The sequence below is a fragment of the Xenopus laevis genome, chromosome 1L (genome assembly GCF_017654675.1).
Source record: "Xenopus laevis strain J_2021 chromosome 1L, Xenopus_laevis_v10.1, whole genome shotgun sequence".
Taxonomy (NCBI): domain Eukaryota; kingdom Metazoa; phylum Chordata; class Amphibia; order Anura; family Pipidae; genus Xenopus; species Xenopus laevis.
This window is the reverse complement of record NC_054371.1, coordinates 104,088,328-104,115,828: the sequence shown is the minus strand read 5'-3', so window position 1 is coordinate 104,115,828 and position 27,501 is coordinate 104,088,328. Positions and strand designations below refer to the sequence as shown.

At 36.9% G+C, this 27,501-nt stretch overlaps 2 protein-coding genes across 6 annotated transcripts in view; one reads left to right on the top strand and one right to left on the bottom strand.

Annotated features, from left to right (window-relative positions):
- The first annotated feature begins 2,399 nt into the window (after nucleotides 1-2,399).
- ints10.L (integrator complex subunit 10 L homeolog) lies at nucleotides 2,400-21,336 on the top strand. 4 transcript variants are annotated; one of them, XM_018254253.2, is made up of 18 exons: nucleotides 2,400-2,578; nucleotides 3,976-4,043; nucleotides 5,603-5,706; nucleotides 8,421-8,560; nucleotides 8,867-8,948; nucleotides 9,916-10,056; nucleotides 10,221-10,392; nucleotides 11,468-11,637; nucleotides 12,239-12,372; nucleotides 12,741-12,894; nucleotides 13,453-13,535; nucleotides 14,337-14,492; nucleotides 14,765-14,873; nucleotides 15,560-15,639; nucleotides 17,003-17,165; nucleotides 17,929-18,022; nucleotides 19,680-19,757; nucleotides 20,743-21,336. In XM_018254253.2, the coding sequence occupies exons 1-18, from the start codon at nucleotides 2,450-2,452 to the stop codon at nucleotides 20,897-20,899; spliced, it is 2,214 nt and encodes a 737-aa protein (XP_018109742.1). In that variant the 5' UTR covers nucleotides 2,400-2,449; the 3' UTR covers nucleotides 20,900-21,336. The 4 variants fall into 4 exon arrangements, with proteins under 4 accessions (XP_018109742.1, XP_018109751.1, XP_018109748.1 ...); XM_018254259.2 differs by lacking the exon at nucleotides 19,680-19,757 and having other exon boundaries at nucleotides 2,402-2,578; XM_018254262.2 differs by lacking the exons at nucleotides 17,003-17,165; nucleotides 17,929-18,022; nucleotides 19,680-19,757 and having other exon boundaries at nucleotides 2,401-2,578.
- A 2,068-nt stretch (nucleotides 21,337-23,404) lies between these two features.
- The window catches only part of hgsnat.L (heparan-alpha-glucosaminide N-acetyltransferase L homeolog), a 25,907-nt gene continuing 21,810 nt past the window's right edge, over nucleotides 23,405-27,501 (bottom strand). For both annotated transcript variants that reach the window (XM_018254244.2, XM_018254246.2), the window contains exon 18: nucleotides 23,405-27,319. In XM_018254244.2, the coding sequence (XP_018109733.1) occupies nucleotides 27,138-27,319 (182 nt within the window). In that variant the 3' untranslated portion in view covers nucleotides 23,405-27,137. The remainder of the gene's footprint in view (nucleotides 27,320-27,501) is intronic.

Genomic DNA, 27,501 nt, shown 5'->3' with positions numbered 1-27,501 from the left:
GATCTAGAAGAAAATGAATGTGGTCTATAGAACACTTCTGTCTGCAGGTGAAAGGAATTCTTCACCAGCAAAGGTGGCAATAGACGTACAGATATTATCCTACGAAATGAAGTTTTGTATGATATTCGGTTGACTTTTTGATCATCCTAGTCAAAAATTTTTGATTGGGTGTCTTTGAGGGTGATCGAACATGGGCCAATATTTATTCCTTAATCAATACACGTTGTATGAAAGGGTCCTTGCTGACTTGAAACATGTTGTGTATTTTGGAATAAAAGTTTTGCAGCACAGTACTTCGGATGCCTTGTGGCCTCCTTCATACAACGTGTATTGATGAATGAGCCCATTTACTAAAAGTTAAGGGAAGCGCTGGGAAAATTGCATAGGATTTATTCCTTAATCGTCATATATAGGTACAATTCTATTGTTTCTACCTGTATATCTGACGATTCAGTTTCAAATGTCTGTATTGAAAACAAACAATCTTTCCTGCAACATATTGTTATATCTATGACCACCTTTACAAAAAATAGAACTATTAATGCTTGCCAAACCATTCCTTAAAAACTCAGGTGTGTTTTTATTAACTTATACTGCAACAACCACACATATGTATGCATTTTTAAAGGGATACTGTCATGGGAAAAAAAAATGTTTCAAAATGAATCAGTTAATAGTGCTGCTCCAGCAGAATTCTGTACTGAAATCTATTTCTCAAAAGAGGAAACAGATTTTTTTATATTGAATTTTGAAATCTGACATGGGGCTAGACATATTGTCAATTTCCCAGCTGCCCCAAGTCATGTGACTTGCGCTCTGATGAACTTCAATCACTCTTTACAGTCACATGACCAGGGGCAGCTATGAGTAAGTGCCCGACAGGCACGAAACGCGTTAGGTCTTCATGTCCTAATAAATTTTTCTACTTTTTACATTTGTTTCTTTATTTTTTGGGATCCTCACATCCTTTTGGATACAGTGTTTTTGGTCTTTTGCACCTTGGGACTGAGGTGAACTGTGAGTGTATTCTCCTTTATTATTTCTACCATAGTTTCGTATTTTTATTTAATACTTATTTGTTGAGTGGTACCATAGATATTTGCTGTCAAGTAGCAGTAGCACAAACCTAAGCGTTTTTAGCAGCTGGGAAATTGACAAAATGTCTAACCCCATGTCAGATTTCAAAATTGAATCTAAAAAAATCTGTTTGCCCTTTTGAGAAATGGATTTCAGTGCAGAATTCTGCTGGAGTAGCACTATTAACTCATGCGTTTTGAAAAAAACATGTTTTCCGATGACAGGATCCCTTTAAGTTTATTTAGGAAGTTGTCATGAAATTATACTGATAGAATTTTGAATTACTGCAGACTTAACTTGTCTTTAAGGAGACATACAGTACTGGTGAAAACCCACCCGATATTTGGCAATAATGAATAATAAAGGGTGCTGGTTTTACTTTGGACTAAAAATTAATCTTATCTTTAAAACTGGCCCCTTGGTTCAAGATTCCTATAGATCTGCTATGTTCTCTGTCTGTGTTTCAGACTGAGGGTGTGATGTCCTGAAGGTCCTTGCCAGAAGCACAGTAGGAGGGGGATAGTCAATCACTTCCCTGCAGTCACACAGGCAAAGGCAGCCTTCATTTCCCTATAAGGTCCATAGACGCTGATTGGTTCCTATCCTACAGTGCAGTGAGCAGAATGCCTCTTGTTCCCCTTGCACAGCCTGGGAAAGGAGGCAGCAGGAAGTGGAACAGATGGGCAAGACTAGTTGTAATTTTGCCGAATTTTTTAATAAACCAGCTTGAAACATATTTTTATGCACATTTCTTCTATATTTAAAGGAGTATAATGCACTGGCAAATTCTTGTTTTTACACAATACCTTTAAGCTAATCACACATTTTTTTTTAAAATCCACTGTTAGTTTAGCTTTCCTATATGAACTGTCTTCTTTATTATTTGGGCTATCACCCATAGGCCTAGAATTGCCTAATGTATGTACAAGGAATAACATTTCTTGTCTGACAGCTTTGCTGAAGAACTGCCCCCCCCCCAAAAAAAAAATGTCATTCAAGGACCACCACATTATTCTGTTCTAAAATAATCCCTTACAGATATAGGTGGAAAATTCAGCAACTGAAAAAAAAACATCATTGAAGTCCAGATAAAAAGTTACATTTAAATGTAACTCTTACAGTGCAGTCAAAGTATACGGCTTTTATACACTACTCAGAGCTACCGGAGTACTCTATCCCGTTTAAAAATTTTGATTGTTTTAAAAACCACGTGACATTTTGGGACCGGTAAGACTATGTTATCGCTCTATAGCCACGCATTCCGACTTCGATCTGCTAGAAAACACCATTGGTTGGCGTTTGCTGGAATAGGCGTAGCGATGTTTTGGTCGCGTAAAGATGACGTCAAAATACTGCTTCGAGTGTTTCAGTGATGGCGGGTCTTGGTGACTGTGAGTTCCTAGTGCGAAGAGCACGGGAACTGGTACAAGAAGATACGTGCGCGGCCAGAGCTTGGCTCATTACAGCGCGCACACTGTACCCTCAAGACTTTAATATTCAGGTGCGTAGTGTTATCTGAGACACACGAACTGGCGCTAATTCTAAATGGATCTTCAGCACAATTTGTGGCAGGCTTGTTCTGAGTATCTGCAGCTTCTATTCATTAACAATTTTAAGCATCTTCTGCATGACAGGGAATTAGTGAGACATCATTTGAAGGGCTGGGCTTTGAACATTCCAGTGTTTAATTTGTGCATTTTTTGTATTATAATTGTATAAAATTGATGATCAGTGATATTATTATCTTTGTTGTAGGGGTTGTTCACCTTTGAGATAACGTTTAGTATGATGTAGAGTGATATTCTGAGACCATTTTTATTATTTGTGGGTTTTGAGTTAATTAGCTTTTTATTCAACAGCTCTTCAATTTGCATCTTAAGCAATCTGGTAACTAGGGCCCACGTTAATCTAGAAACCATGCATTGATTTGAATAAGAGACTGGAATATGAATAGGAGAGGGCCTGAATAGAAGGATCAGTAATAAAAAGTAAAAATAACAATACATTTGTAGCCGTACAAGAGCAGTGATGCCCATTTGAAAGCTGTAAAGAGTCAGAAGAAAAAGGCAAATAACTATAAAAATTAAATAACGAAAACCAATTGAAAAGTTTATTAGAATTGGCTGTTCTATAACATAATAAAAGTTACCTGAAAGGTGAACCTTTAAGTCCATAGCTCTGTTGTGGGACACTGTGTGACCTGCAGTTCATTGGGCAGCTAGCCGCAGAAGGTATAGCCTATACATTTCTAGACCTGGAACATATTTTATTCAAAATGCATCACTTTATGTGAGCAGAAAAACAGAGTTTTAAATATTAAACTGTAAATGTGATGAGCCATTTCTTAAAGGGAATGTGAACTCAAAAATATATATGTTTGCCTAATTCTTTTTTTTGTATATATTTTGCAATTTAAAGCAGTGTCTGTCCCTTTTTATCCTCTGCCCTGGTGGCCCAGACTTTTGATACAAGGCAGATGATTACTAGACCCTCCATTGCTGGAGGGTCTAAAAGCAATGGAGGGTCTAGTAATCCGCACACAAAGCAATATCAGCATGTGGAATGTCTAGCATTGGCTGTAGTGATGTCAACTCTGTGACCATTGCAGTGGTGGGAATTGCAGCTGTATTCTTCTCTGCTTTCTACTTTGTGGCAACAGTATTGACCTATACTAGATATAATTGTGTTTACATTTAGCAAGATTTATGTTGAATCCGATAACTTTAACACAAACGACATATGAAAAAAATATAAAGTGCCTATAGGTAAATATATTTACTGCTAGAGATTTAAATGTTCATTTTTTTCTCCCTTTTGTGCATTATGCTGTATGGAATTCATGTAAATATTATTTGTCTATTTAGAGTGAGAAATAAATTACTGTTTTTCATCTTACAGTATGAAATGTACAGTATTGAAAGAAATGCAGAACAAACTGCATCTGCTGGCCGGCTGCTATATGATATGTGAGTACTCTCTATGGGCCTCTGAGTGATCTAGTTTTCTGATGTTTTGTGTTCATGATAGCTTAGTATGAAACTTAATCTCCTCTCAGCTTATGTTTTGCATAAATGCCCTGTGGCTCAGTTTTAGCTTTATATGAGGTGGGCTCAAAGTATCACCCAAAGCAGTGAATGCTGTGTGTGCTATACCAGAAGTAGGAGACAATGTATGGACTGTTGAGTGTGTATGTGCGGCAGTTACATAGAAGTTTCTTTCCTCCTGCTTAGCGATTGTTGCTGCTCAACGTAGATTTTGTTGCTACTTGTGTATGACTGAGTAGTGGAGATAGGGCCAAGACATCAATAATGTGTATTGGGGTCCTTATTTATTTACATTCTCTAGCTATTATTGAACCCTCAGATGTTGCTTTATTGAGACTTATTTTATCTCAGGCCTTTTTTTTTCTTCTAGTGGTAGTTTTGCCACACTTAAAAATCCATGAAGTGGTCTCAACAGCAAACTAAACAGAATATAACTGGCAATGCAGTGGTACTGATAGATAAAAGAAAGTGTCAGCTGGTTTTTGAATTTGAATTGAATGGAGAATAGCCTTTCAAAGAGAAAATATACCCAGCATTTTGGCATGAGCTCATTCAGCTGGGCTTATGTAAAGATGGTACATAAACAGTATCTGAACTTACATTTATTAAATATATTTTTAAACATAAACATACCTGATTGAAGGAAACCATGATAACTGGAATGAGCTATTTATTTATGTTGTATGTATGTATGTATGCAGGTACGTAGACACTTTCTTTACAGGCAGTTTATTTACACACAGGAATGACCATTTCAGAATGCAAAAAATAAAAAATACCTGCTGCCCACTGGACACATTTGATGAGTAACCTTCCTGCTGTGTCCTGCTCAAGGAGATCTTCCTAACGTTCCCATTGCAATAAAATACATTTCCACAGGACTTCCTGGGGAAAGTGAGCTTAAATATGCAAACTGATTCACAGGAATGGATTGTCTGGCCTGCCTGTTCCTTCCAGAAAACCATAGCTTCCAGGGCCAGACATTGAAATTCTTTATGCAGAGAAACAATTCTTTCACAATAACTTTCCTGGAGTTTGCATCTTCCACTATGAAGAATTTAAAGGGAGAAATTACTTTATTAATATTGTTATGTTTCTATTGCTTCCGTACTTCCTTTCATGAATGTGGACTTTTTGTTGGGGTGAGCCCCAAGCTCTGTTAAAGTTTAGATTTTAGCCTCGTGGATGATTTTGGTGGTTGTAAAATTTTGAAGACTGATGGATTAAATCTTTTGGTATACAGTATCTAGTAGAATTAAATCTAAAACAAAAAGTCAAGTTGCTTACCAGATACAATGTTAATGTCAGTTTACTTCAAGTTATAGGTTCACTAAAACAGGTCAGTTATAGTCTCCAGGGTTAAAAAAACATATGCTGATTCTGGATATTTAAAGCGCTTCCTCTAATACCTCTTACTAATACCTTCTAAATTGTGTGTCTCTTCCTGATGAATTGGCATGCTATAATTTTCCCTTTTTTAGGTTTGTGAACTTCCCAGACCAGCCTATAGTTTGGAGGGAAATTGGAGTGATTACAGCTGCTCTCAGGAATGACTGTCAGGACAAACAGACTCAGTTTTTAAGAGGTATAGGGTTTTCTTTGCCTTTTTTTCTTTTCATTACTAGTCACAACCTCTGCACCACAGAAAGTTTTTCAAGCAAAATAACAATACGGCTTACACATTAGCAAATATTGCTTCTGTACAACATTGTATTTTAGAATGTTGGATTCAAAACAGTCTTAGATTAAAAGCCATTTTAGTATTATACTGAAATTAGATGTAGATCTTGGTTGAAGTAATAAAAAGCACAAGGAGTCCATCTAGTATAAATTATTAAACAAATTCAGTTTATTTTTTAATTTTAAATCTACCTAAATATATATAATTAACAGTGTGGTGCGCCAGTGGGCTCCCATGTCTCTGCCTGTGTGCAGATACATAGTTGATTTCTGCAAAAAAATGCAAAAGTATTGCACTTATACTTTCTCTCTGTCTGAACACAGACTGATGCTGTGCCTGTCAATGCAGAGAAGCAGCGGAGCATATGGAAAAATAAGTGTAATAACACAAAGTTGCTTTAAAGTCTGCTTTAAAGGAGTTGTTCACCTTCAATGTACAAATCTTATGAAACCACTAACAATGCTCTCAATGTGTTAGAAAAACCATTTTCCATAACAAAAAGTAAAAATGCCATTGTAAAAGCTAATTTTTATACCTATGAACTCAGCACTTCTCCTGTCTCTCTGACCAGTTTTCTGAAGTGATGGGAGTGGCCTATTTTGAACCTGACACACCAAGAACTTCCTAGATGATGACATCATCATGCCCAGGCTTTGCCCTTACTTGTTTCCTATTGGATGTTGATACTGCCCTCCTCCTAGTAATTTATTGGGTGCTTGTGAACTGTAACTAGTCACATAATTTGAATGGTCATTGGTTGATTACTCAATTGTAATGGCAGAGGTTAACAGACGCAGCATATAAACAAACCTGCCTTGTAACAAACAATCACACAGCCAAGCAGACAAATACTGCAGAAAAGGAAGGAGCAACATTGTTTGGCAACCTTTGGCATTAAGCATAATGTCAGTTATTTACAAAATTGCAACAAAACCAGCACTGACTTGCTTAGAAACGTATGTAACTTACACATCTAGCAGGGACAGTAGGGCTGCCACCTCACCCCTTTTAAAACCAAACACATATGAAATCCACAGGCTGCATGGCTAATTATCAACTCATTTAGATGCTGCAGACTGAACTGATTTCTGTGCAGCCATGTATCATGCATCTAAATGAATTGCTAATTAGCCATGCAGGCTGTGGATTTCATATGTGTTTGGTTTTAAAAGGGTGAGGTGGCAGCCCTAAGTGACAGGCAGAGCAGTGATGAGAGCAGGTACTTTTTTTGAACATTTTGTGCGCTCTCCCGGGGGGGGCCGTAATTTACCTAGGAAAACAATACCTTTTTTGAGTGTTCCACTTCTGGAACAAGATTTAGAGCTCTAAATACCAAAAAATTAAAAAGTTATATTTTTCATGATATAGGGATCTATACCAGAAAAATATTTTACCTTTTTTATGAGGTAAATACACAAAATAATACATGGACTCCCCCCCCCCAAAAAAAAAAAAATAGATTTCTGGAAAGTACAAGTGTCATCTCCCATAGTAGCCATTATAATCCAATAATTAAAATTTTTAAAAATGATTTCTTTTTCCTGTGTAATAATAAAACAGTAGCTTGTACTTGATCCCAACTAAGATATAATTAATCCTTATTGGCTTTATTTAGTGTTTACACCATTTTCTCGTACTAAGATCCAAATTACAGAAAGATCTGCTATCCAGAAGACCCCAGGTTGCAAGCATTCTGTATAACAGATGCCATACCTGTACCTTGTACTTGATCCCAACTAAGATATAATTAATCCTTATTGGAAGCAAAACCAGCCTATTGGGTTTATTTAATGTTTACATGATTTTCTAGTAGACTTAAGGTATGAAGATCCAAATTATGGAAAGATCCATTATCCAGAAAACTCCTGGTCCCAAGCACCTTGATCCCCCCCCCATCTGCACAGTTGAAGTCTCTGCAGTACACAACCCACACTCCCCCTCCCTCTCACAAACTTGTAACAGTTTCTCTTCAGTACCTGAATGCTGCTCAAATTCCCCAACACAGCCCAGCACAGGAAGCAGTGGCAGATTGACAGCAGACATAGCCAATAGGAGTTAAGTTAGCTGTCAGTACAATGTGTGATGTCATATAAGGAAGAGGAAGTGAACACTGTAGTGTTTTTGGGGGTCAGTGACCCCCTCCCAGCACAGGGTCTGTGTGGAACTGAAGGATTAGTACAGGGACACTTCTGAGGTGAATATCTCTTGAACTGTACTTTTTCTGTTAACTATTTCTATGGAAAAGTTTGTTCTATTCATGTGAACTGTTAGATTTGTCAATTTGTTACAAAGGTGAACAACCCCTTTAAGTCTGCTTTAAAGGCAAATGGTGATCTTGAAAATATGTGTACCAGCTCAGACTATTTAAAAGAGCTAATATTAAAATGTTTCTATTTTTATTGTAGCACATATTGTATTTTTGTATAGGATATAGGTGCAATGCAACATTGAGCAGCACTGCAATGGTTGGAAATATTTTTTTTAAGATTTAGCTTACTATTTCCTCATTAGTTTTTTTTTTGTTAGAAAACAATTACAATTTGATGGAACTAAATGTAACCCAATATGCATAATACAAATGTGTGGTTGTGGTCATTGTGAACTGTTTTATTTATCAGGTTTATTTGAGGCACTACCTGGTCGGATTCAATGTGATATGTTGTTGAAAGCTACTGAGCAATGTTTCAACACATTGGAGCGGGCAGAGATGTTGCTGCTTTTGTTGAGGCGTTTCCCAGAGACTGTGGTACAACATGGGGTAAGACGGCCTTCTTTAGAATACATTTATAGTTCTATTATAAAGCTTGGATTTCAGCATTTTCATGTCATGTTGGTGGCTACCAATATGAGAGAAGCTTATTGCATGTCTATTATTCTATATTTTTTGTGAAGCCTCTGTGTAGCTAAAGCTTTTGCAATTAATGTATTTATATTGTATCTTTACTAATACATTAAGCTGTATTTGTACCAGCAAGAACAAAATATCCACTTTAAAGGGGTGATTATTAATGGCCTGCTTACCTATCCCCTTTCCTCTCTTTCAGTCTGTCTCTTTTTGTTCTAGGTAAGCTTGGGTGAGACATTATTAGAGGCTGAGAATATCGAAGACCAAGAATCTCCTGTAAACTGCTTTAGAAAGTTGTTTGGTATGTGTTATACTTACAGGGGAACTCCGGCTTACAAAGCCCACATAACACAGAAACCTCTAATATACCCATCACAGTTACCTGTTTGAATAAATGCCATTTTTATGCTGCAATCCAGCTGGTTAACAGTTCTTTTCTTTCTGCATCATCTGAAATCCTGGCAGGGAAGGTGGGACTAAAACACTGATGTTACAAATTGTAACAACTTCTCCACAGTTTACAGACAGCATGCAGGAACTATATAACCCAGAACGCATTGCACTATGATGTTCTGTTCCTTATTGAAATCACATGTGCAGGGAATTGTGGGATTTGGAAGATGCAGTCTAAGGACAGCTGGCTGCTGATACAAAGTAACAATAGTCAGCCAGCTCAGCAAAGTAGGGATGCACCGAATCCACTATTTTGGATTCGGCCAAATCCTTCGCAAAAGATTTGGCCGATTACCAAACCGAATCATTAGGTGTTGGAAGGGGAAAAAATGTTTACTTCCTTGTTTTGTGACAAAAAGTCACACGATTTCCCTCCCCCGACCCTAATTTGCATATGCAAATTCAGATTCGGTTTGGCTGGGCAGAAGGATTCGGTCGAATCCTGCTCAAAAAGAAAGAAATGCCTTAAAGTAAAAGTTGCTGGTCCCAGCGTTAAGGTTCAGAAAGTATATCGCTGTGAATTCCTTGGAGCCGGTGTCACACTCCCAAAAGTACAAGATACTGGAATAAAGCTGGAATAAAGTTGGAATAAACAGCTTCAAAGCAGTATTTTCAAACTGCATGTATTTCTTTTATTAGCAGTGCAAAACACTACATGTTTCGGGTACAACCCTTTTTCAAGTGCAGTTTGAAAATACTGCTTTGAAGCTGTTTATTCCAACTTTATTACAGTATAAGAAATGCCTTACCCTTTAAACAAAACAGGGATTGTTTGTCCATATATTGTAATATATTTTTTTTTTTCTCCCTCATAGTCTGTGATGTTCTGCCTCTTATTATAAACAACTTGGATGTTCGACTGCCAGCCAGCTTATTATATAAATACCTAAACAAAGCTGCCGAATTTTATATCAATTATGTAACCCGATCTTCTCAAATGGAGAACCAGCATCAAGGTAAATATTAATGACACAAAACCAGAAATGGCATAAATTAAGTTTGAACCAGGTTTGATTCCCTAGACTTTTGCTCATGCTGCATGTTAACCAGGAAGACATGGAACAATCTGAACCCTTTTGTTGGAATTTATTAAGTTTTTATAATTAAGATTTGTATCTAGGTGCACAGGAAACATCTGACCTTTTATCACCCACGAAACGGAGCACTCAAAAATACATTATTGAAGGCTTGACTGAAAAATCATCACAGATATTGGACCCTTGGGAAAGGCTTTTTAAAATCTTGTCGGTTATAGGTATGCGTTGCGAATGGCAGATGGATAAAGGAGCAAGGTAAGGGAGACTTATAATTTAATAAATTATCATTGGTTGTGTTTAATGGTTGTAAACTCTACAACTATTTTATACAGGTATTGGACCTTTTATCCAGAATGCTCGGGACCTGGGGTTTTCCGGATAATGGATCTTTCAGTAATTTGGGTCTTCATGCCATAAGTCTACTAGAAATTCATATAAAATAAACCCAAGAGGCTGGTTTTGCTTGCAATAAGGATTAATTATATCTTAGTTGGGATCAAGTACAAGGTACTGTTTTATTATTACAGAGAAAAGGAAATCATTTTTAAAAATTTAGATTATTTGGATAAAATGGAGTCTATGGTAGACAGCCATTCCGTAATTCGGAGCTTTCTGGATATCGTGTTTCCGGATAAGGGATCCTATACCTGTACCTTTATTGTAATAAAACATACTTTTTAGTGGTGGTCTCGCTCTCTCTTGGGTTTTATGTGCCAGCCTGTAAATTCTATACTGCACATGTTCTGGTAACATGCTTCATCAGTAGCTCTCACCAGTCATTAAGTGCATGTACTGCACAATACTGAGCAACCACCCTAGCAAATAGTGATGGCTGTTTACAAGAATGGCATCACATATAAAAAGCAGACACATAAATACCATGTGTCTTTTTCCAGTGCTTTTTACCTGTACCTCCATTGCTGCCCCTCCTCTGTTATGGGGGCACACCTGCATCTACTGGCCTTCATACATATTTGTAATCATATGAGTGATCTCTAATATCCTGAGAATTCCTAGAAATTGCATCAACAGAATTTATGAACTTGTGCATCCCAGTGACTAAAGTCTGATTAAACTTTGCTACTCTACACTGTACTACCCATTGACCATGGGCCAACAATACACATGTGAGCCCAGCATATTCTCATTCTCATAAATGAATGTTGCTTGGTGGTTTTTTTTTTTTTTAATATAGCTGTCTAGCCAATAGCCAGAATAATTGTATTGTTTCAAATCACTTTATTTTAGTAGGTTTTTTTTTTAGTTTAATTTTTGTTGTGGAAGAATTGTTTAGTCCAACTCTGTTTTCTACTCTGTTTTATCTTATCAGGTCTTTTAATGATGTTTTTCACCGCGTGAAAGATCTTTGTAGATACATAACGAACTTTGAAAATGAAGCCCACGCAAAATATAAAAATCAGGTTGTCTACTCAACTACTCTTGTTTTCTTTAAGAACGTGTTTCAATATATCGGCAGCATTCAACCATCACTCTTTCAAGGTTGGTACATATAAAATGCCTTTTCTTCCTATGGTGTATTACTAGTAAAAACATTGCACACACAAAGTACCAAATACACAAATATGTGTTGCGTAATTTTAAACATATGCCCTCCACATTCATTTAAAAGTTAACTTTATTTTATTTTTCAATGGTACACATGTTGGCAGGCAGGAGTGCAAAAAATTTGGGAAGTATGGGGTTGTATATTATTCTCCATACAAATACAGTTCTAGCTACATAATGGTGTTTTCTGCATAACACAGATAGCATATGAGGCATAGGGAACTTTGAGTTCTGTTGATAATATTGCACAGTGCAAGTTCTAGCATTTTGCCACCTGTGCAATTTTTAGCCTGGCAAAACATTCAGATTTTCCTATAATACGCAAATGTTCTAATCTTCCTAGCCCACGGGTCAGGTGATGGCAACTTGGAAATTGTGCTGTGGTCCTTGGGGAGAGAGAGTGGTGATAGCAGTGACATTATGGAGTGAAAAATGGCAGTGCTGTTTGGGAGGAGAAAGCTGATTTTAATTAAAAGTTGTCAAGCATACCAGTTACTAAGCACACAATTGCTAATTTTTTATTTTTCTGTTAAAGGGCCAAACACAACAAATCAAGTACCTATTGTTCTTTTGGAAGATCTGTCAAACATATACACTGAGGTTGAACTAACTCCTGGCAAACATATTCACAAAAGAAGAAAACTTGCAGAGAGCAGAGAAAAAAACATGGTAATATTTCTCTTATGGCTAAAAAATGTAATGGAAATGCATTTTAAGCAAAACATGTTCTAGTTACATGGTATACCAGAACCTTTAACAGCAGCCTTTATAATCTGGCTGGAAAACTGACAAACCAATGTGCATGGAGTATTCGTCTACAAAAATATTTCTCAGCATATTTCTTAGCACAAAAGGTAAAAAAAATCATTATTGTAAATGAATGTTAAATATTTATTGATTAGGAAAATCTATTTTGTGCGGAAATTGTAACTTTTTGTTATATCCGCCCCATAATCTTATGTTGGGGTTGTGCTGATCATATACTTGCACATTGGTGATAAACTTGTGGTCATTTTGTTTTTTTTTACCTTTTGTAGAGCTCAGATGATGAGGATGGCTCTGGCAAAGGCAGAAATCGCCATGTTGTTGTTAATAAGAATGACCTGGCTAATCCAAATGAAGTGCTAGAATGCTTTAAGATAGCAAGAGAATGTTGGGACCTGCTGCATTCAACAGAAGCATTGGAAAAAGGTACATTTCACTAACTCATTTGACAATGTGTGGCATATACCAGCAGTTAGCTTTGACTTGTAATTGAACTATAAAAATAAAGGCAAATGAGTTACTACATGGGACCCACAGTAAATCAGCATATACCCTCAATTTTCAAGGTGATTTTCAACAAAAGGCCTCAGCATCAGCACGCATACCCATGATTGTATGTATGTTTAAAAGAATACTCTTACCCAGAGTTTTACCGCTTCAGTTGTCTTCAAATTGCAGAAAGCCCATTGTTATATGGGGTAGAGCACAGTGTGAATAATAACAGTATCATTATCACAGTGCAGGTTACTCAGCTCTGCTTAATACTTCTACGGTAGGTTGGAAGGATAGTTACTGTTTTGCAACTTGCATGTTAACTTGCATGTCAATCGTAAACTGCAGGTTTTGTACATATGCAGACTAAATTCAAACCACTGATTTGATTTTAAATTAACTATAGCTGCTATTTATATTTTTTATTCTATGTAAGCATATCCTCACTTTCGGATATATCTAGCACAAATTTAAGGCCTTTAAAATTTTTAGAATTTTCCAGAATTTGCTTGCCATGGAAGACAGATGCATGGCTCTGGTTAAGGATCTTCCTCACAGACATGGTTATTTATCAGGTGAGTAATCTGCAGCTAATACTGAGCGCAATGCCTTAGTGAGAAATCCACCCCCAACAATATAAGATGCATACCCTAACAAAATCGACTCTTAGAACCAAAGAGAATTTTGAATGGTTTTTCGTTGCCATATTGTATTGTCTTCCTGGTTGAAGTAAAGAGAATGTTATGGGTCAGATAATATTCAAAAGTTTAAAGCAATTATTTTACCAAACTAAAACTGAATTGTTACCTTTTTCCTTGTTTGTAGCAAATACACAATTTATGGTTCTGACCAAATATTCAGACAATAGATTTGGTTGAATACAGAACCAAACGTGGACCATATTTTTCATAGTCAAATTTAAATAATCTGAAGTAAAGTTGTCTGCTTCATTTATCCATCCCCTAAACTGAATCCTGGGTTTGTTGTATCCCTAACTTTAAAAATAAAGGAATTCTGTAAGCATAGTTTAAACACTCCAAGCATAGTGGAGGGCTCAAGTGCCTTTAGCAAGAGAAATGTACAACCTGTATGTTGAAAGTAGATAGGTGGCTATTATGTGAGGAGGATACATTTTTAAACATATAGTTATAAACATAACTGTCTATGGAAGGATCCATCTCTGCCACCTATCAACTGTTACCTGTAGCATCTTTATTTTTCTTAGTATTCCTTCTGATATAATGTATAAGGTGTTTCATATAACTGAAGAATGTGCTACTTTTTAATATAAATATAGTGCTTTGATGGTTTTATTACGCTTGTTTGGTTATGTTTATCTGGTTGTCACCCCCCCCCCTTTCTTTCTTTATATACAGGGGCAACATAAGAAGGCAATTGCTAGCCTTCACCATTTGGCAGCACTTCAGGGTTCACATTCCCCCTCACAACAGATCATGACTCAGGGGACACTGGAACAGCAGAGGGCTATCATTCAGCTTGCATCTTGCCACTTTGCATTAGGAGAGTACAGGGTAATTATGGTTGTTCTTTAGTAGAATGTCATATTCCTTTTTTTCCATTTTAAGCTAAATTTCAATAAAAATCCATAGGGGCTGATCCTGAACGTGAATATGCAATTTAGACTGATGTAAGTGCAAACCTAGCAAGTTTCAACTGTTTGACTATATGTATACATGCCCTCCACCCATATGAACATACACATCCATTTTTTAAATGCTGCCTTTCCTTTACGTGTTTTTTTTTGTTGTTGCTAGAAATTGGTCTGAAAACATTTATCTTTTAGTTGACGTGTGAAAAAGTCTTGGACCTGATGAACTATATTGTGCCTCCTGTACAAGAGTGTACCAGAATTCAAGAAGAGCCCTCCAAAATAAAACCTAAATTCAGGAAAGGTCTGTTTTGTGATCACCACATTTATGCAATAAGATATGTTAGTTTAGTGTAAATCAATGTCACTTTAGTTATTAATAATCATATCTGATCATATTGATGCAGTGAATGTTTTAAAGAAGAAAATTTTCTCTCTTTTTATTCATTGTTCTCACTACACTATAAACTTATAGCTGAACATAAGTTACGGTATGTTGGAGAATGTCTCTCCTAGATACACCTTCAAAGATATGTTTTTGACTTGTATTTGCTGACTTAAATATTCTTGAAAATAGTACACGATGACAGTCGCCTATATATTCCTATTTCTGTACTTCTTTAATGAGCTAAAAGGGTCTTGGCCAAAGAACCCCCAGCCTTTGTTGAAGACTCCCTTTGAAGGCCCAACTTTAGGGGCTTGTGGGGACAAAACAAGTTGAACTTGTACTGAAAAAGTTTGTCATCCAAAAATTGCACAAGCTTTTTTTCACTGTAATGTCATCTGATGGGATTCATTTGTGTGTAGCCTATTTTTCATTATTCTCTTCTCTCCATATACAAACAGCCATTACACAGCTGAGTTCATTTGGCTACCAAGACTTTAGTACATTATGGAATTTTTGTTGGACAGTTAAAATTACACTTCTTCACTAACGTCTCCTAATTTAATTACAACATTGTTTGTTGGTTATTTGTATTTGCTCCACAGGTTCTGACTTGAAATTACTGCCCTGTACAAGTAAATCTGTTATGCCTTATTGTCTTCAGCTTATGTTGGCAAGTTTGAAGGTATGTACATGATATAGGGATAAGTAATGCATGAAACCAGTTAGCAGATATAATACTGTCAGCATTTGTGTGTTGCATTAATAATCCTTTCCCAAGGTCTGTGGGGAAAAATAACTTCTATATATGACTATGAAGATTTTCATTCATCCAGGTCATAGTATATCTAGTATAGGTTTTTTTTTTTAGATTGACCTATACTAGATAAACTTCTATATACACATGCGTACAAGCAGCTTGCTGACATAGGTTTTTTTTTTGTTAAAACATATTTCTCTGTATACCACTATAGAAAGTTATATATATTTTAGGTGTCCTTGTTGCAATGGTGTCATACCACAGCCCATGGTTTATAAATATTTGTCCCTCCTTCCACTGTAGGAAAGCTATGGGGAATGAAAAGTTAGCTCAGAGATAGGAAGGGAAAAGTTAGCTCAAAGCCAGCCAGCCTGAGAGACAATGGCAGCTTCAAGGCTAAAACTGCAAGCTGAGTCATTAACTCCTTAAAAGTAAGTTATTTCTGTAAGAAAAATAAAAACTTACAATTAATTTAACATTAATTAAAACTTAAAAACTGAACATACTTATTTATCATAGGGTAAACTAGCTCATCACAGTCTGTCAGAGGTGAAATTCTGCCACCCTTTAATTATGTAGAATTTTTGGGGGCATATTCTTTAAAGTGTTCGTCCGTAAATATGTTTCTAAAACTCTCATACAAATGAATAGAGTATGGCAAAATGTAACTTCTAACAGACTATAGCAACTTCTGTTTTACGATTTGAGTGCAGAAGCCACTGCCTGCCACTTCTTAAATGTGTGTGTGGTGACAGGCATGGGATCAGCCCATCGGTGCTCACAGTGAATTTCAGCCTGAATGTTCATAATGTAGACTTTTCCAAACTGAAATCCCCTGTTTGTGTGCACTGATGGGCTGATGTCATGCTCCTCTGTGCATGCATTCAAAAGTGAAAGGTAATTTATTGGGACATTGTCAATGCATGGGATCCCTTATTGGGAAACCCGTTGTCTAGAAACCTCCAAATTATGTGTTGTCCATCTCCCACAGGGTCCATTTTAAGCAAATATTTTTAAGTGATTTCCATTTGCTCTGTAATAATAAAACAGTACCTTGTACTTAATGGTAACTTAGCTACATGAATCCATATTGGTGGCAAAACAATCCTACTTAGTTTATTTAGTGATTTAGTAATTTAGCAGACTTACTTTATGGTTATACAAATTACAGAAGGATCTTCTACGTTCCAAGTTTTCCAGATAATTGATTATATACCTGTATACACTTTTTAGGTGTGGCTGCTTGTATTTTTAGAATTCTTTTCCTAACAGTTTGCTGCTTTATTAGCTCAGAGCATTTGCAGATAACCGGGATGACATGGCACTGGGTCATGTTATTGTGCTACTTCAGCATGATTGGCCGAAGGGAGAGAACCTGTTCCTGAAAGCTATCTCCAAGATATGTCAGCAGGGAAATTTTCAGTATGAAAACTTTTTCAACTATATCACAAGTATCCTTTTTTCTTTTTGACATGATTATCAAAAAAAGGCTTTGTTTTTGCCTGAAAAACTATGGTTAATGAAGGAGAGTATGAACACATTTACTTTAATCTGTGTCTGATTTCATTAATCTTTATCTGATTTCCACAGCAATAGTTATTGTACGTCAGTCTCGCTTAATTCCCTTTTCTCTCATTTATCCTAGCCTGTGTGCAGACAAAACATAGCTTATTTCGCCACAAAATACATACATCTGCTCTCTTCTATCCCAGCCTGTGTGCAAAGGGAATTAAGCAGGACTGGTCTGCCATTGCAATTTCTAGGAGAAATCGGATCAATATTAATAGACACAGAAGTGTGATGAGCCCAGTGGAAACATTACTATAGCCTATTCATTTGAACAGTGGAGAATGGTTGCTAGGGTCCAAATTACTCTAGCAACTATGCATTAATTTAAATTAGAGACTAGGATATGAGAGGGCCTGAATAGAAATGAGTTAAAAAGTAGCAATAACAATACATTTGTAGCATTACAGAACATTTGTAATTTAGATGAGGTCAGTGAAAAAGCAAATAATTTTAAAAACTGCAAAAATTAAGACCAATTAAACAGTTGTTTAGAATTTGCCATTCTATAACATACAAAGAGTTAACTTAAACATGATCCACCCTTTTAATTTCATACTTATGCCTGTATATATAATAGATTTCTTTATTTCTATAATGCAGATGAGCAAAAAAATACATTGGTTTCTTACTTAATAACCACATCAGATATTGACATGTTAGAGGAGTTTGCATATTTAAGGACTCAAGAAGGCGGTAAGGTTCACCTGGAACTCATCCCAAATCAAGGAGTTCTTCTAAAGTAAGTTATATGAAAAACTAACCACACAGGAACATAGAATTTGAGCTAAATCCCAGTTGGGTAATCCAGTCTGCCACTATGTATGTAGCATTTAATTTCTACTAAGGCCAGTAAAATGAGTCTGTGCAATCATAGTGATCCAACTGGTAATGGCGTTTCATTTCTCTACCACTCAGTAGTAGGCATCCAGCACTGTAGTTGGTCATTTATTAGACATAACATTTACTGGCCACATAATATTAAATTGATGGTTATGCAAATAAATTGTAAATAACTTAGCTAGTTTTAAGGTAATTAAAATCCTTGTGAGGGTGAATATAGTATACTATACTATCTGTATATAGTATTTATAAAACAACTGCCCTTGCACATTAATAAGCTTGCGTAAGTGGGGAAATATTTTCTAGCAAGTCTAGTGATTTTAGACCATTAGACCACTACTAAACACTGTACAATATGTTCTGGATGCATGAAAACCTTCATAGATATTTACTCATTCTAATAAACACAAGTTGAAGTGCATGTTTACAGCAGGTGGAGTGCAGTCTTTGTTCCTTTTAAGTGCTGTTTCTTTATATTTACACTATATTGCCAAAAGTGTCCAGACTATTAGTGTAAAATGAGCTCAGCTGGTGTTCTCTCTCCTGAGTTTTACACTGTGTCTGGATGCTGCATGCAAGCCCAACATCATCATACATAATGCAAAACATTAGCTGGGGTAGTGTCAGTGTATTTATTGTTGGTCTTAAAGCATTGGAAACAAGTTCTTTAAAATAATAAACCTCACTGCTCCATCTGGCAATTTGATGGAAGAGTCTGTGTTTGGCAGGTGCCAGGAGAACACTACCTGCCTGAATGCGTAATGCCAACTGCAAAGTTTGGTGGAGGAGAAATAATGGATTGAGTTCTTTTTAATCATTTGGGCTTGGGACCCTGGTGCCATTAAAATAAACGTTAACCCTACAGTGTACAATGACATTCTTGACAATTCAGTGTTCTTATATTGTGGCAACAGTTTGGGGTCGGCCCTCACCTGGTTTAGCACTACAATGCTCCCAGACACAAAGCAAGTTCCATACGATATTGGTGTGCTGAGATGGGACTGAAAGAACTTGATTTACCAGGAAAGAGAACTGACTTCAACCCAACTGAACATCTGTGGGATGAATTGGAATTCCACCTGTAATTTAGGCCTGATCACTAATGCTCTTGTGGCTGAATGAAAACGAATCTCGGCAACAATGTTCAAGCATCTTAAGGAAAGTCTAGCCAGAAGATTAGAGGCTATCATGGCAATGACGACTAACTTCATATTAATGCACATGGTTTTCAAATCAGACATTGGGCAGGCAGGTGTCCACATACTTTTAGGCATATAGTGTAGTTTTGATTGTCTGCAACACAAAGCAGCAAAAAAATCAGTTCAAAGAAAGCTGTTGTGCTAGTGTGACAAACAGCAACTTTAGCCAAACAATAAAATACTGTAAGCAAAGTTTATATATAAATAAATGTAACATAGGAATGCATTATCATAATACCCATATCGCAGCTCCCAGCACTTTTTAGAAGCGTTTTTTTTTTTAACACTGTAGAGTTGTTTTCAGCTAAGGATGAGCTGTTTTGGGTGTTTGAATATTGCTGTTTACTGTTTTTTAAGGACCTCTAGCAATACCATGGGGTTGCTGCAGCAGGAATTCATACCTGTCCTACAGGCCAGCATAGCAACTGCTGACAGGTACCACGTCCACAAAGCAAAGCTTGCTCATGATGTGCTGTATCAGTCAACATCTTCTCCTCACAGCTCATAGTTTGTTTTTGTTTCTTTTTGCAGTTTGGTGTCTAGTATTTTTATCCATTAATTTTTTTATTTTCATTTGATGTTATTGCATTCATTTAACTGTAGTATTGTGACATATGGTTTTCTCCCATAAATGACTGGTGTTTGTATTTTGTAAATGACAAGAGATGTCTTTTAGACATGACACGTCTATAGGGACACTAGCATAAAAAAAACTACAAACAAAGCATAGGCTTAGGAAAATTTAAGCTGGCCATATATTAAAGAGCCACTTGTCTGGTGAGGTCACCAAATGAGCCGACCTTTCCCTTGCATGCCCACCTTGAGTTGGACAATATCAGGATGATTCAACTTTTTGACCCTCGGGCTGAACTGTCCGATCACAATGACGGAAATGCAGGCCATTAGGGAAATGGCAATATCCACACCCGAAGCAGTCCTCGATGGCGATTGGCCAGATAGTGATTGGGCAGGGTGTCTGAGTGTCCCATTCAAAAGCAGATAAGCTGCGACTTGGTCTGGAAGGACCGAATCGGCAGCTGTTATCAGCCTATGTATGGCCAGCTTTAGTCCCTTTTGTTGAGCGTTAAGCTGGCCATACATTTAAATACCTGCTTGTTTGAGCAGCCCCATAAACTGCCAACAGGGTTTTAATAAGGCTGACTTCATTATTTTTGGTATTTTCATTGTAAACTAACACATTTACCAAAAATATGAAGCACAGTCTCCTCTGGTATGATATGCAATATTTTTTTTAAATAAATCTCTAATGAAGGGAATAACATGAAATTGAAACATTTTACTTCCATCTTTTAAAGTTTTTTTTCCTATGTATTTTCTGCATGCCTTGTATACAACATATCACATAAATGACCCTAAATCCTTCTTACCAACAAAACCTTTCTGCATTTTTCTATCCCAGACATCATACAGTGACACGAGGCATAACCAAAGGGGTCAAAGAAGATTTTCGACTTGCCATGGAACGGCAAGTATCTCGGTGCACTGAGAATCTGATGGTAGTGCTGCATCGCTTCTGCATTAATGAAAAGATCATACTGTTGCAGTGTTTAACCTGATGTCTGTTAGTGAATTATCTATTGGGCGTATTATGGACCACAGTGCACCACTGTAAATACCTATTTTTTACAAAATGTTTTTGTATCTTATTCATACATTATGTTTGTGTATCTGTTGAATATGAATTAACTACTGAGTAAAATTTTCTTTTTGTAACATATTCCTTTAGTATTTTTAGCTGCGAATATAATGAAATAAGTATTTCTATGGTAGTACTTCCTTCTACTTCATTGTGATACTTCTGGAATCACAGGATTCAGGATGCTGCAAACAAGAAGGACTTTTTGTATTGTGCTTGTGCATTATAGGTTTAACTTTATGCTTAATGACCAACAGTTTGCATCAGTGTGTAAGCTAAAAATCCTCATTCAATAACTGTGCACATATAAAGTAGGTCATTCTTCACAAAGCTGAAATAAAATTAATTCAATATTTAGCAGATTATGCAGTCTTTTCTGTTTCTAATGAAACCCCAGTTTTCAGTGTCGGACTGGCCCACCAGGATACCAGGAAAACTCCCTGTGGGCCCAGGTGTCAGTGGGCCCTCCTGCTTCAAAACATTTGGCATATTTCATGGGCATTAACTATTTCTATGAGAACAAAGAGATGGAATAATTGATTATAGTATAAAGAAAACAGACTAGGAGAATAGAGGTTGATTGAGGGAGAATGTTAGTAATGAGTGGGCCCCTAGTGTCCCAGTCCGACACTGCCAGTTTTACACCACTGCACCATTTCAGTTAATGCCCTAAAATTATCTTTACCTAAGATGAAACACCTTGTATCATACAAAAAAAGTCATGTTAATTTTGAGTGCAGTGTCTGCATCAATTGGAAAAATAACATTGATTTGGTGATACAAAGGTAGAATTTGAAGCAGTTAAAGGACAAGGAAAGTCTAAAATAGAATAAGGCTAGAAATGCTGTATTTTGTATACTAAACATAAGCATGAACTGACTGCATCATAAAGCCTAATCAAACAAATGATTCATGCTTTCAAAGTTGGCCACAGGGAGCTGTAATCTTGTAACTTTGTTAAACATCTTTGCCTGACCTGCACATGCTCAGTGTGGTCTGGGCTGCTTAGGGATCGTCTTAAACAAAGCTGCTTGAGTTCTGCATGGCTGGTAAGTAAGGCGTGGGCTCCCCCTGCTGTTCATAAGTATGATTGTTTCCCTGTCCAGCGGTTAGGGACCGTCTGACAATTCCTATCCACAGCAGTAAATGAAGGGAGAATTTCACTGCATACAGTCAGGTTTCTTATAAAAATGGTACACATTTTTTAAGTAAAGTATATTGAAGATAGGTCTCTTTCATTCAAGAAAAAATGGGATTTTATTTTTTTGCCTTTCCTTGTCCTTTAAGGATCCTTTACTACTAAAACCTCAAACAATGTGCTGTAGTTAATCATCCATTTCAGTATATAAGGCAAAACTCTTGTCTAGGGATGGGTGAATTTGACCTGTTTTGCTTCGCCAAAAATTCACCGCCGGCGAAATGTCGCAGACGCCCATTAAAGTCTATGGGCGTCAAAAAAATTGTCGCGCGGCGAAACTGTTTTGTGCGCGTCTTTTTTTTTTTGGCGCACGCCGCCATACAAGTCTAGGGGCGTCATTTTTTCGGCGAAACGAGGCGAAAAAATTCGCCCATCCCTGCTCTTGTCTGCTGTATTGCTATGTTGGAATTGCTTTATTCTAGTGCATTATACCATTTTAAATAAATAAGGAATGTGCTTCTAAAAGTAGTGTTTTTGGGCTGATTTTTTGAAAGCATCTAAGTGGACCTGATCAGAAACTGAAGCCTGTCTTTGCTTGTGTGATTGCACGGCTGTGATTGGATCTCCCCCTACTGTGCTTCTGGCAGGGACTGTTAGGACACGCCCACCCCTCATTTGAGGCTGAAAGCAGCTGTAGCAGATAGAGAGCTCAAATAAAGGGGCCGTTTTTAAAGATTAATATTCATTTTTATTGTTAAGTAACACCAGCACCCTATATCATACATTATGGCCTATATGATTGGGGTTTTTTCAATAATCCTATGTCTCCTTTCATCAGCAATGTGCATATGCCTTATATGGGAATCCCGACCCAGCTGGTCCTAGTCTGTTTATGGTTCCCCAGCAAATTTTAAATAAGAAAATACTTTTTTTTTTTTTTTTTTTTTTTGAGCCTTAACCTTATTAGATATTACAAAGAAAACATATGGGAAATCAATCAAATAGGAACGTATGCAAGGGGATAATTTCAGTTAAACTGAATTTACTTAGTGCTCAAATCCTTATCGAGGCCTAGCAGCAATCCTAACTATATCCCCTTGCATACGTTCCTATTTGATTGATTTCCCATATGTTTTCTTTGTAATATCTAGCACACCCAATTGAATCATGTACAGGGCAGCTTAAGGACTGCACACAGAAGACAATGTGTCAAGAACCACACTTTTGGTTCGGGCAGGAGTGTTGCACTGCAACATGGGTAACAAATCACAGCACAGGAGTAAAATGCAATATTAAATGAACTTTATTTTACAAAATCAGAGCCAATAAAAATACATTTATTCAAAATCAAATTACAAATCTGAATGAAGTTATAAAATAAAACAGAATCATGGTCCCTTTTGTCTGACAGGTTGGGATATTAGTAAACCTTAGTTTTATTACAAATGGAATGTGCAGTTAGTAAAGAGATGCTATCATCGCCATGCCCATGTGAAGATATTCAATACCTGTGGGTAGAACAATTAAGCAGACGCTGTTTAAGAGTTGTACTTTGGGGCTAACCCCAATATCATGCCTAGGCTGGATCATCATTTGAAGAACACAATCACATTGCCAATTTTGATTCAACAGTTTATCACTTTCCTAATCTGAACATCATTATGGCCTTCTGATGCTAGCTACATAAGGCACTAACAGCACAGAGTCCTGGATTACAGTAGAACCCCCATTTTACATATCCTAATTTTAAGTTTTCCCTCATTTTACATTGTTGTTTTGTGGTCCCACCTATATATTATGCATAATATATTTCCCTGATTTTACATGTTCCTGAATCTACACCATTTTTTTCTGGTCCCCTGTAAAATGGGGGTTCTATTGTATTTGCTTTTCTCTTCTGCCTCTTGCCAGTTTTCAAATGGGGGGGGTCACTGACCTAGATAGCTGCTGAAAATCCAAACTGGAGAGCTGCTGAACAAAAAGCTAAATAATTTAAAAAAACACAAGAATAATAAATATAGACCAATTGCAAATCATCTCAGAATATCAGTCAACATCATACTCCAAGGTACACTAAAGGTAAACTAACCCTTTAACTGTCAAGCACATATATTTGGTTACAGAAAAGTTTCAGAAATGCCAAAAATGTAGGCTGCAACCCTGTGTATGTAAGGAAGAAAGTTTAGCCAGGAGCAGTAACCCCGTTGCATTAACCCTTTACTATGTCCAGTAAATGCTACCTGCTGATTGGTTACTATAATTGATTAGACCTGTAGAAAATATTTCTCCTTTCATTACATAAATCCCATAAGGTATTTGCATCTGTGCACCTCCAACTGCTCTAGATCCCCTTTTGGTTTCATAAGAAAGCTGTTAAAGAGATCCCAATACTTTGGTCCTTGTTTTTTTGTATAGAATATTTATTGAATATTTCCTCACTATATATAACAGCAAACTTATCAACAAGCTTTATATTTATTACCACATTACATTGCTAATAGCAAGGAAAAAAGAAAGGAACTTTCTTGGTTTCCATAAATGGGCCATATTGGTTCCTCATTATATGCACTTTTGAGAGGAGTATTCATAAGTGGAGGTACTGCTGTTAAATAGTAATCAGATAATAATCAGTCATATAACTGCCTGATGTTTAACAATCACATTTGTGTTCATAAACACAATGCAAAACATAAATGCAGTTAACCGATTATGTATTAGTTGATCAGAAAGTCACATGAAGTTCCCTTCCTGGTAATACCAACCAGAGAGTGCTTCCCCCCCAGTGGCCACAAAATGCAGACATACTGTTATTTGCAGCTAAAAAAAAAACATTCACAAAACATCTGTCCCTTATAGTAAGTATTCCCCATAACTCCACTGGGTAAGTGCATTAAACGGAGTATATTTATTATGCTGTGTACAAATAAAACAAAAAAAACTGCAGGACAATACACCACGCATAGCCAGGCTTCACCGCGTAAAAAACAGTGTCAAATTTTTATGCACTTTTTTGAGTAACTTCTGCCGGAAGCAATATAAAATAATGGCGACAAATTTGGCGTTTTAAATAACTGGCAAATTTATCAAGGTATGTGTAATTGTATGCCATGTACAATTACACACACACCTTGATGATTTCATGATTTTTACAAAGCTTTTTATACTGTTTTTTTTCTGCAAATTTTGTTTTACACAGAATAATAACTATGCGCTAAGTGTGGAATATCGACAGTGTATGTAGTGTGTAGTGATGTGCTGGGAGGGCTGACACCCGCAGCTTTACGACACACATTCTGAGGGTTGAGCTCTTTTTCCACTCTCCCCTGCCCACGACCTGTCAGCTTTTGGCTGCGTCAGCCTCAATTTATAGGCATGCGCCTGCCCCGCATCAGCGACAGGCGGGTTGGGCGCGGTTTTTAAATAGAGGTGCTGCCCGAGTGTGGGTCAAATTGTTGTCAACCCACCCGCCACTAGTGTATAGCCCTAGAGCTTACATAACATTGCAGCCTGGCAGTGGGTAATTTCTACAAAAATTAGTATTGAAACGTGTGAAATATTCCCAGCTAACAGTAGCTGTAGTACACTGATCATGATCATGGCATTACTAGGAATGAAATCCCACAGGATGACACCTTATGGCCAGCTGTGGTAGCATATAACCAATATCAGTATCAGGAATTTATTTTTTTACTGCAAATTTTGTTGCTGAGCAACAGCTTAAAGTATAAAAGCACATCATTTACTCCAAAAAAAAAGAATCACTATATATTTGAAAACTAGATTTGAGTACCATGCCCAGGATTATAATAATTTTTGTGCTTGAACAAATGGTACAACGAGGCAACAAAAGGCTGATTCCTGCTTACTTTTCCGAACTCTCCAAAAGAGCACAAAAATGTAAAAAAGGTTTCATGGCAGTTTGTGCACATCTTGTGTCAATCACCTGCACTGAAAGGGTTCACCTACGCATTGTAATACATAATATGCATTTTTGCAATGTGGCTTAATGTTTAAAAAAATCTACTATGTACAATATATCAGAATTTAGCACTTTGACATTCTTGAAGTTCAGTAGCATCCAGCTGGAGGCACAGGTTATGTAGCATAACTTGAAGAGAATTAAGAGCAGTGCTGGGTTAAAGCTTTCTTCCACTCTCAGAAGGATAGCCCTAATCATATTGATTACCATTGCAATCAAAAGGGAAGAAAAGTCGTAATCACTGGGGGAGGGGTGCCAAAAGTTAGGCTCTCCTCAGTGATTCTATTCAATTACCTGAAGCCTATCAGCATAAAACTGCACTGGTCCGGAGTTCTTCTAAGCAAGCGCCATGGAGCAACCCTCTTGTTGCTTGTTCTTTCTTTGCTACCCCAGGGCCTGCTTTTTTGTTAAAGTACAGCTTTTCAATGTACTGAGCATGTGCACCCACTTGAAGAAAGATTAAGCAGGAGGATGGCTCCATGGTGCTCGATGAGAAGAATCCTGGGCCGGTGCAGTTTTCTGCTGATAGGAGCACTGTCCCAGGGTATCAGATAAGGGAATGCAATAACTGCGGGGGTGGTAATTTTTGGAACCCCCAATGATTGTGACTTTCCTTCTTCTTTGATGCTACAAAGCTGAGTAACAGTTCTATTTCAGCAATGGATGTATCTGTATTCATCTGGTAAATGGGCCAATAACCACAAACAAAAAATGAAAAAGTGCAGAATAGAAGCGATTCCCTCAAAAATGTATTGTGAAGTGATCATTGTTGTTCCCTTCCCAATAAATGCAGCACTTTTGGGAGATTAGACAATGATAATTTCTTGTTAGTGGGAAGCAAGAACTGTGAATGGACAATGATAAGTTTATAAGCACAGTTTTCCCCTCTAACAGTATTTTCTGCCTGATAATATCACGTTCATGCAAAGAAAAATATAAATATACTGCCACAGCTAAAATAGCGTTTGGAAATAAAATATTTTTTAGAAAATGGGATATCTATAAGGGTGGCACAAATACTTAAAAGTAATTGAAACGTTCTCAGATTTTCCAAAAAATCTTTTTTCTATACAGGATATAGGAGATCAGTACCCAGAGGGATGTAGCCAGCAAGTTCTGTGTCAGGTGCTCGCCATGTGACTGACTGTCTTGCATCTTCCATTTGAATGGGAAATAATTTTCAAACACTTCATGGCCAACATATATCAGTATAGAGTTCATCCCTAAATAAAAAGAATAACAGCAGAAATGACCTTCACAGTTTAGCATTTCTAACAACGTTTTGTTTGTTTGATCTGACATATTAAGTACGTCATTAAGGATGTAACATGACAAGTCTATTCAGAAACAAACCCCCCATATGTAATAAAAGGTGCAGTAACCCAAAGCAACCAATAAGGTGTCA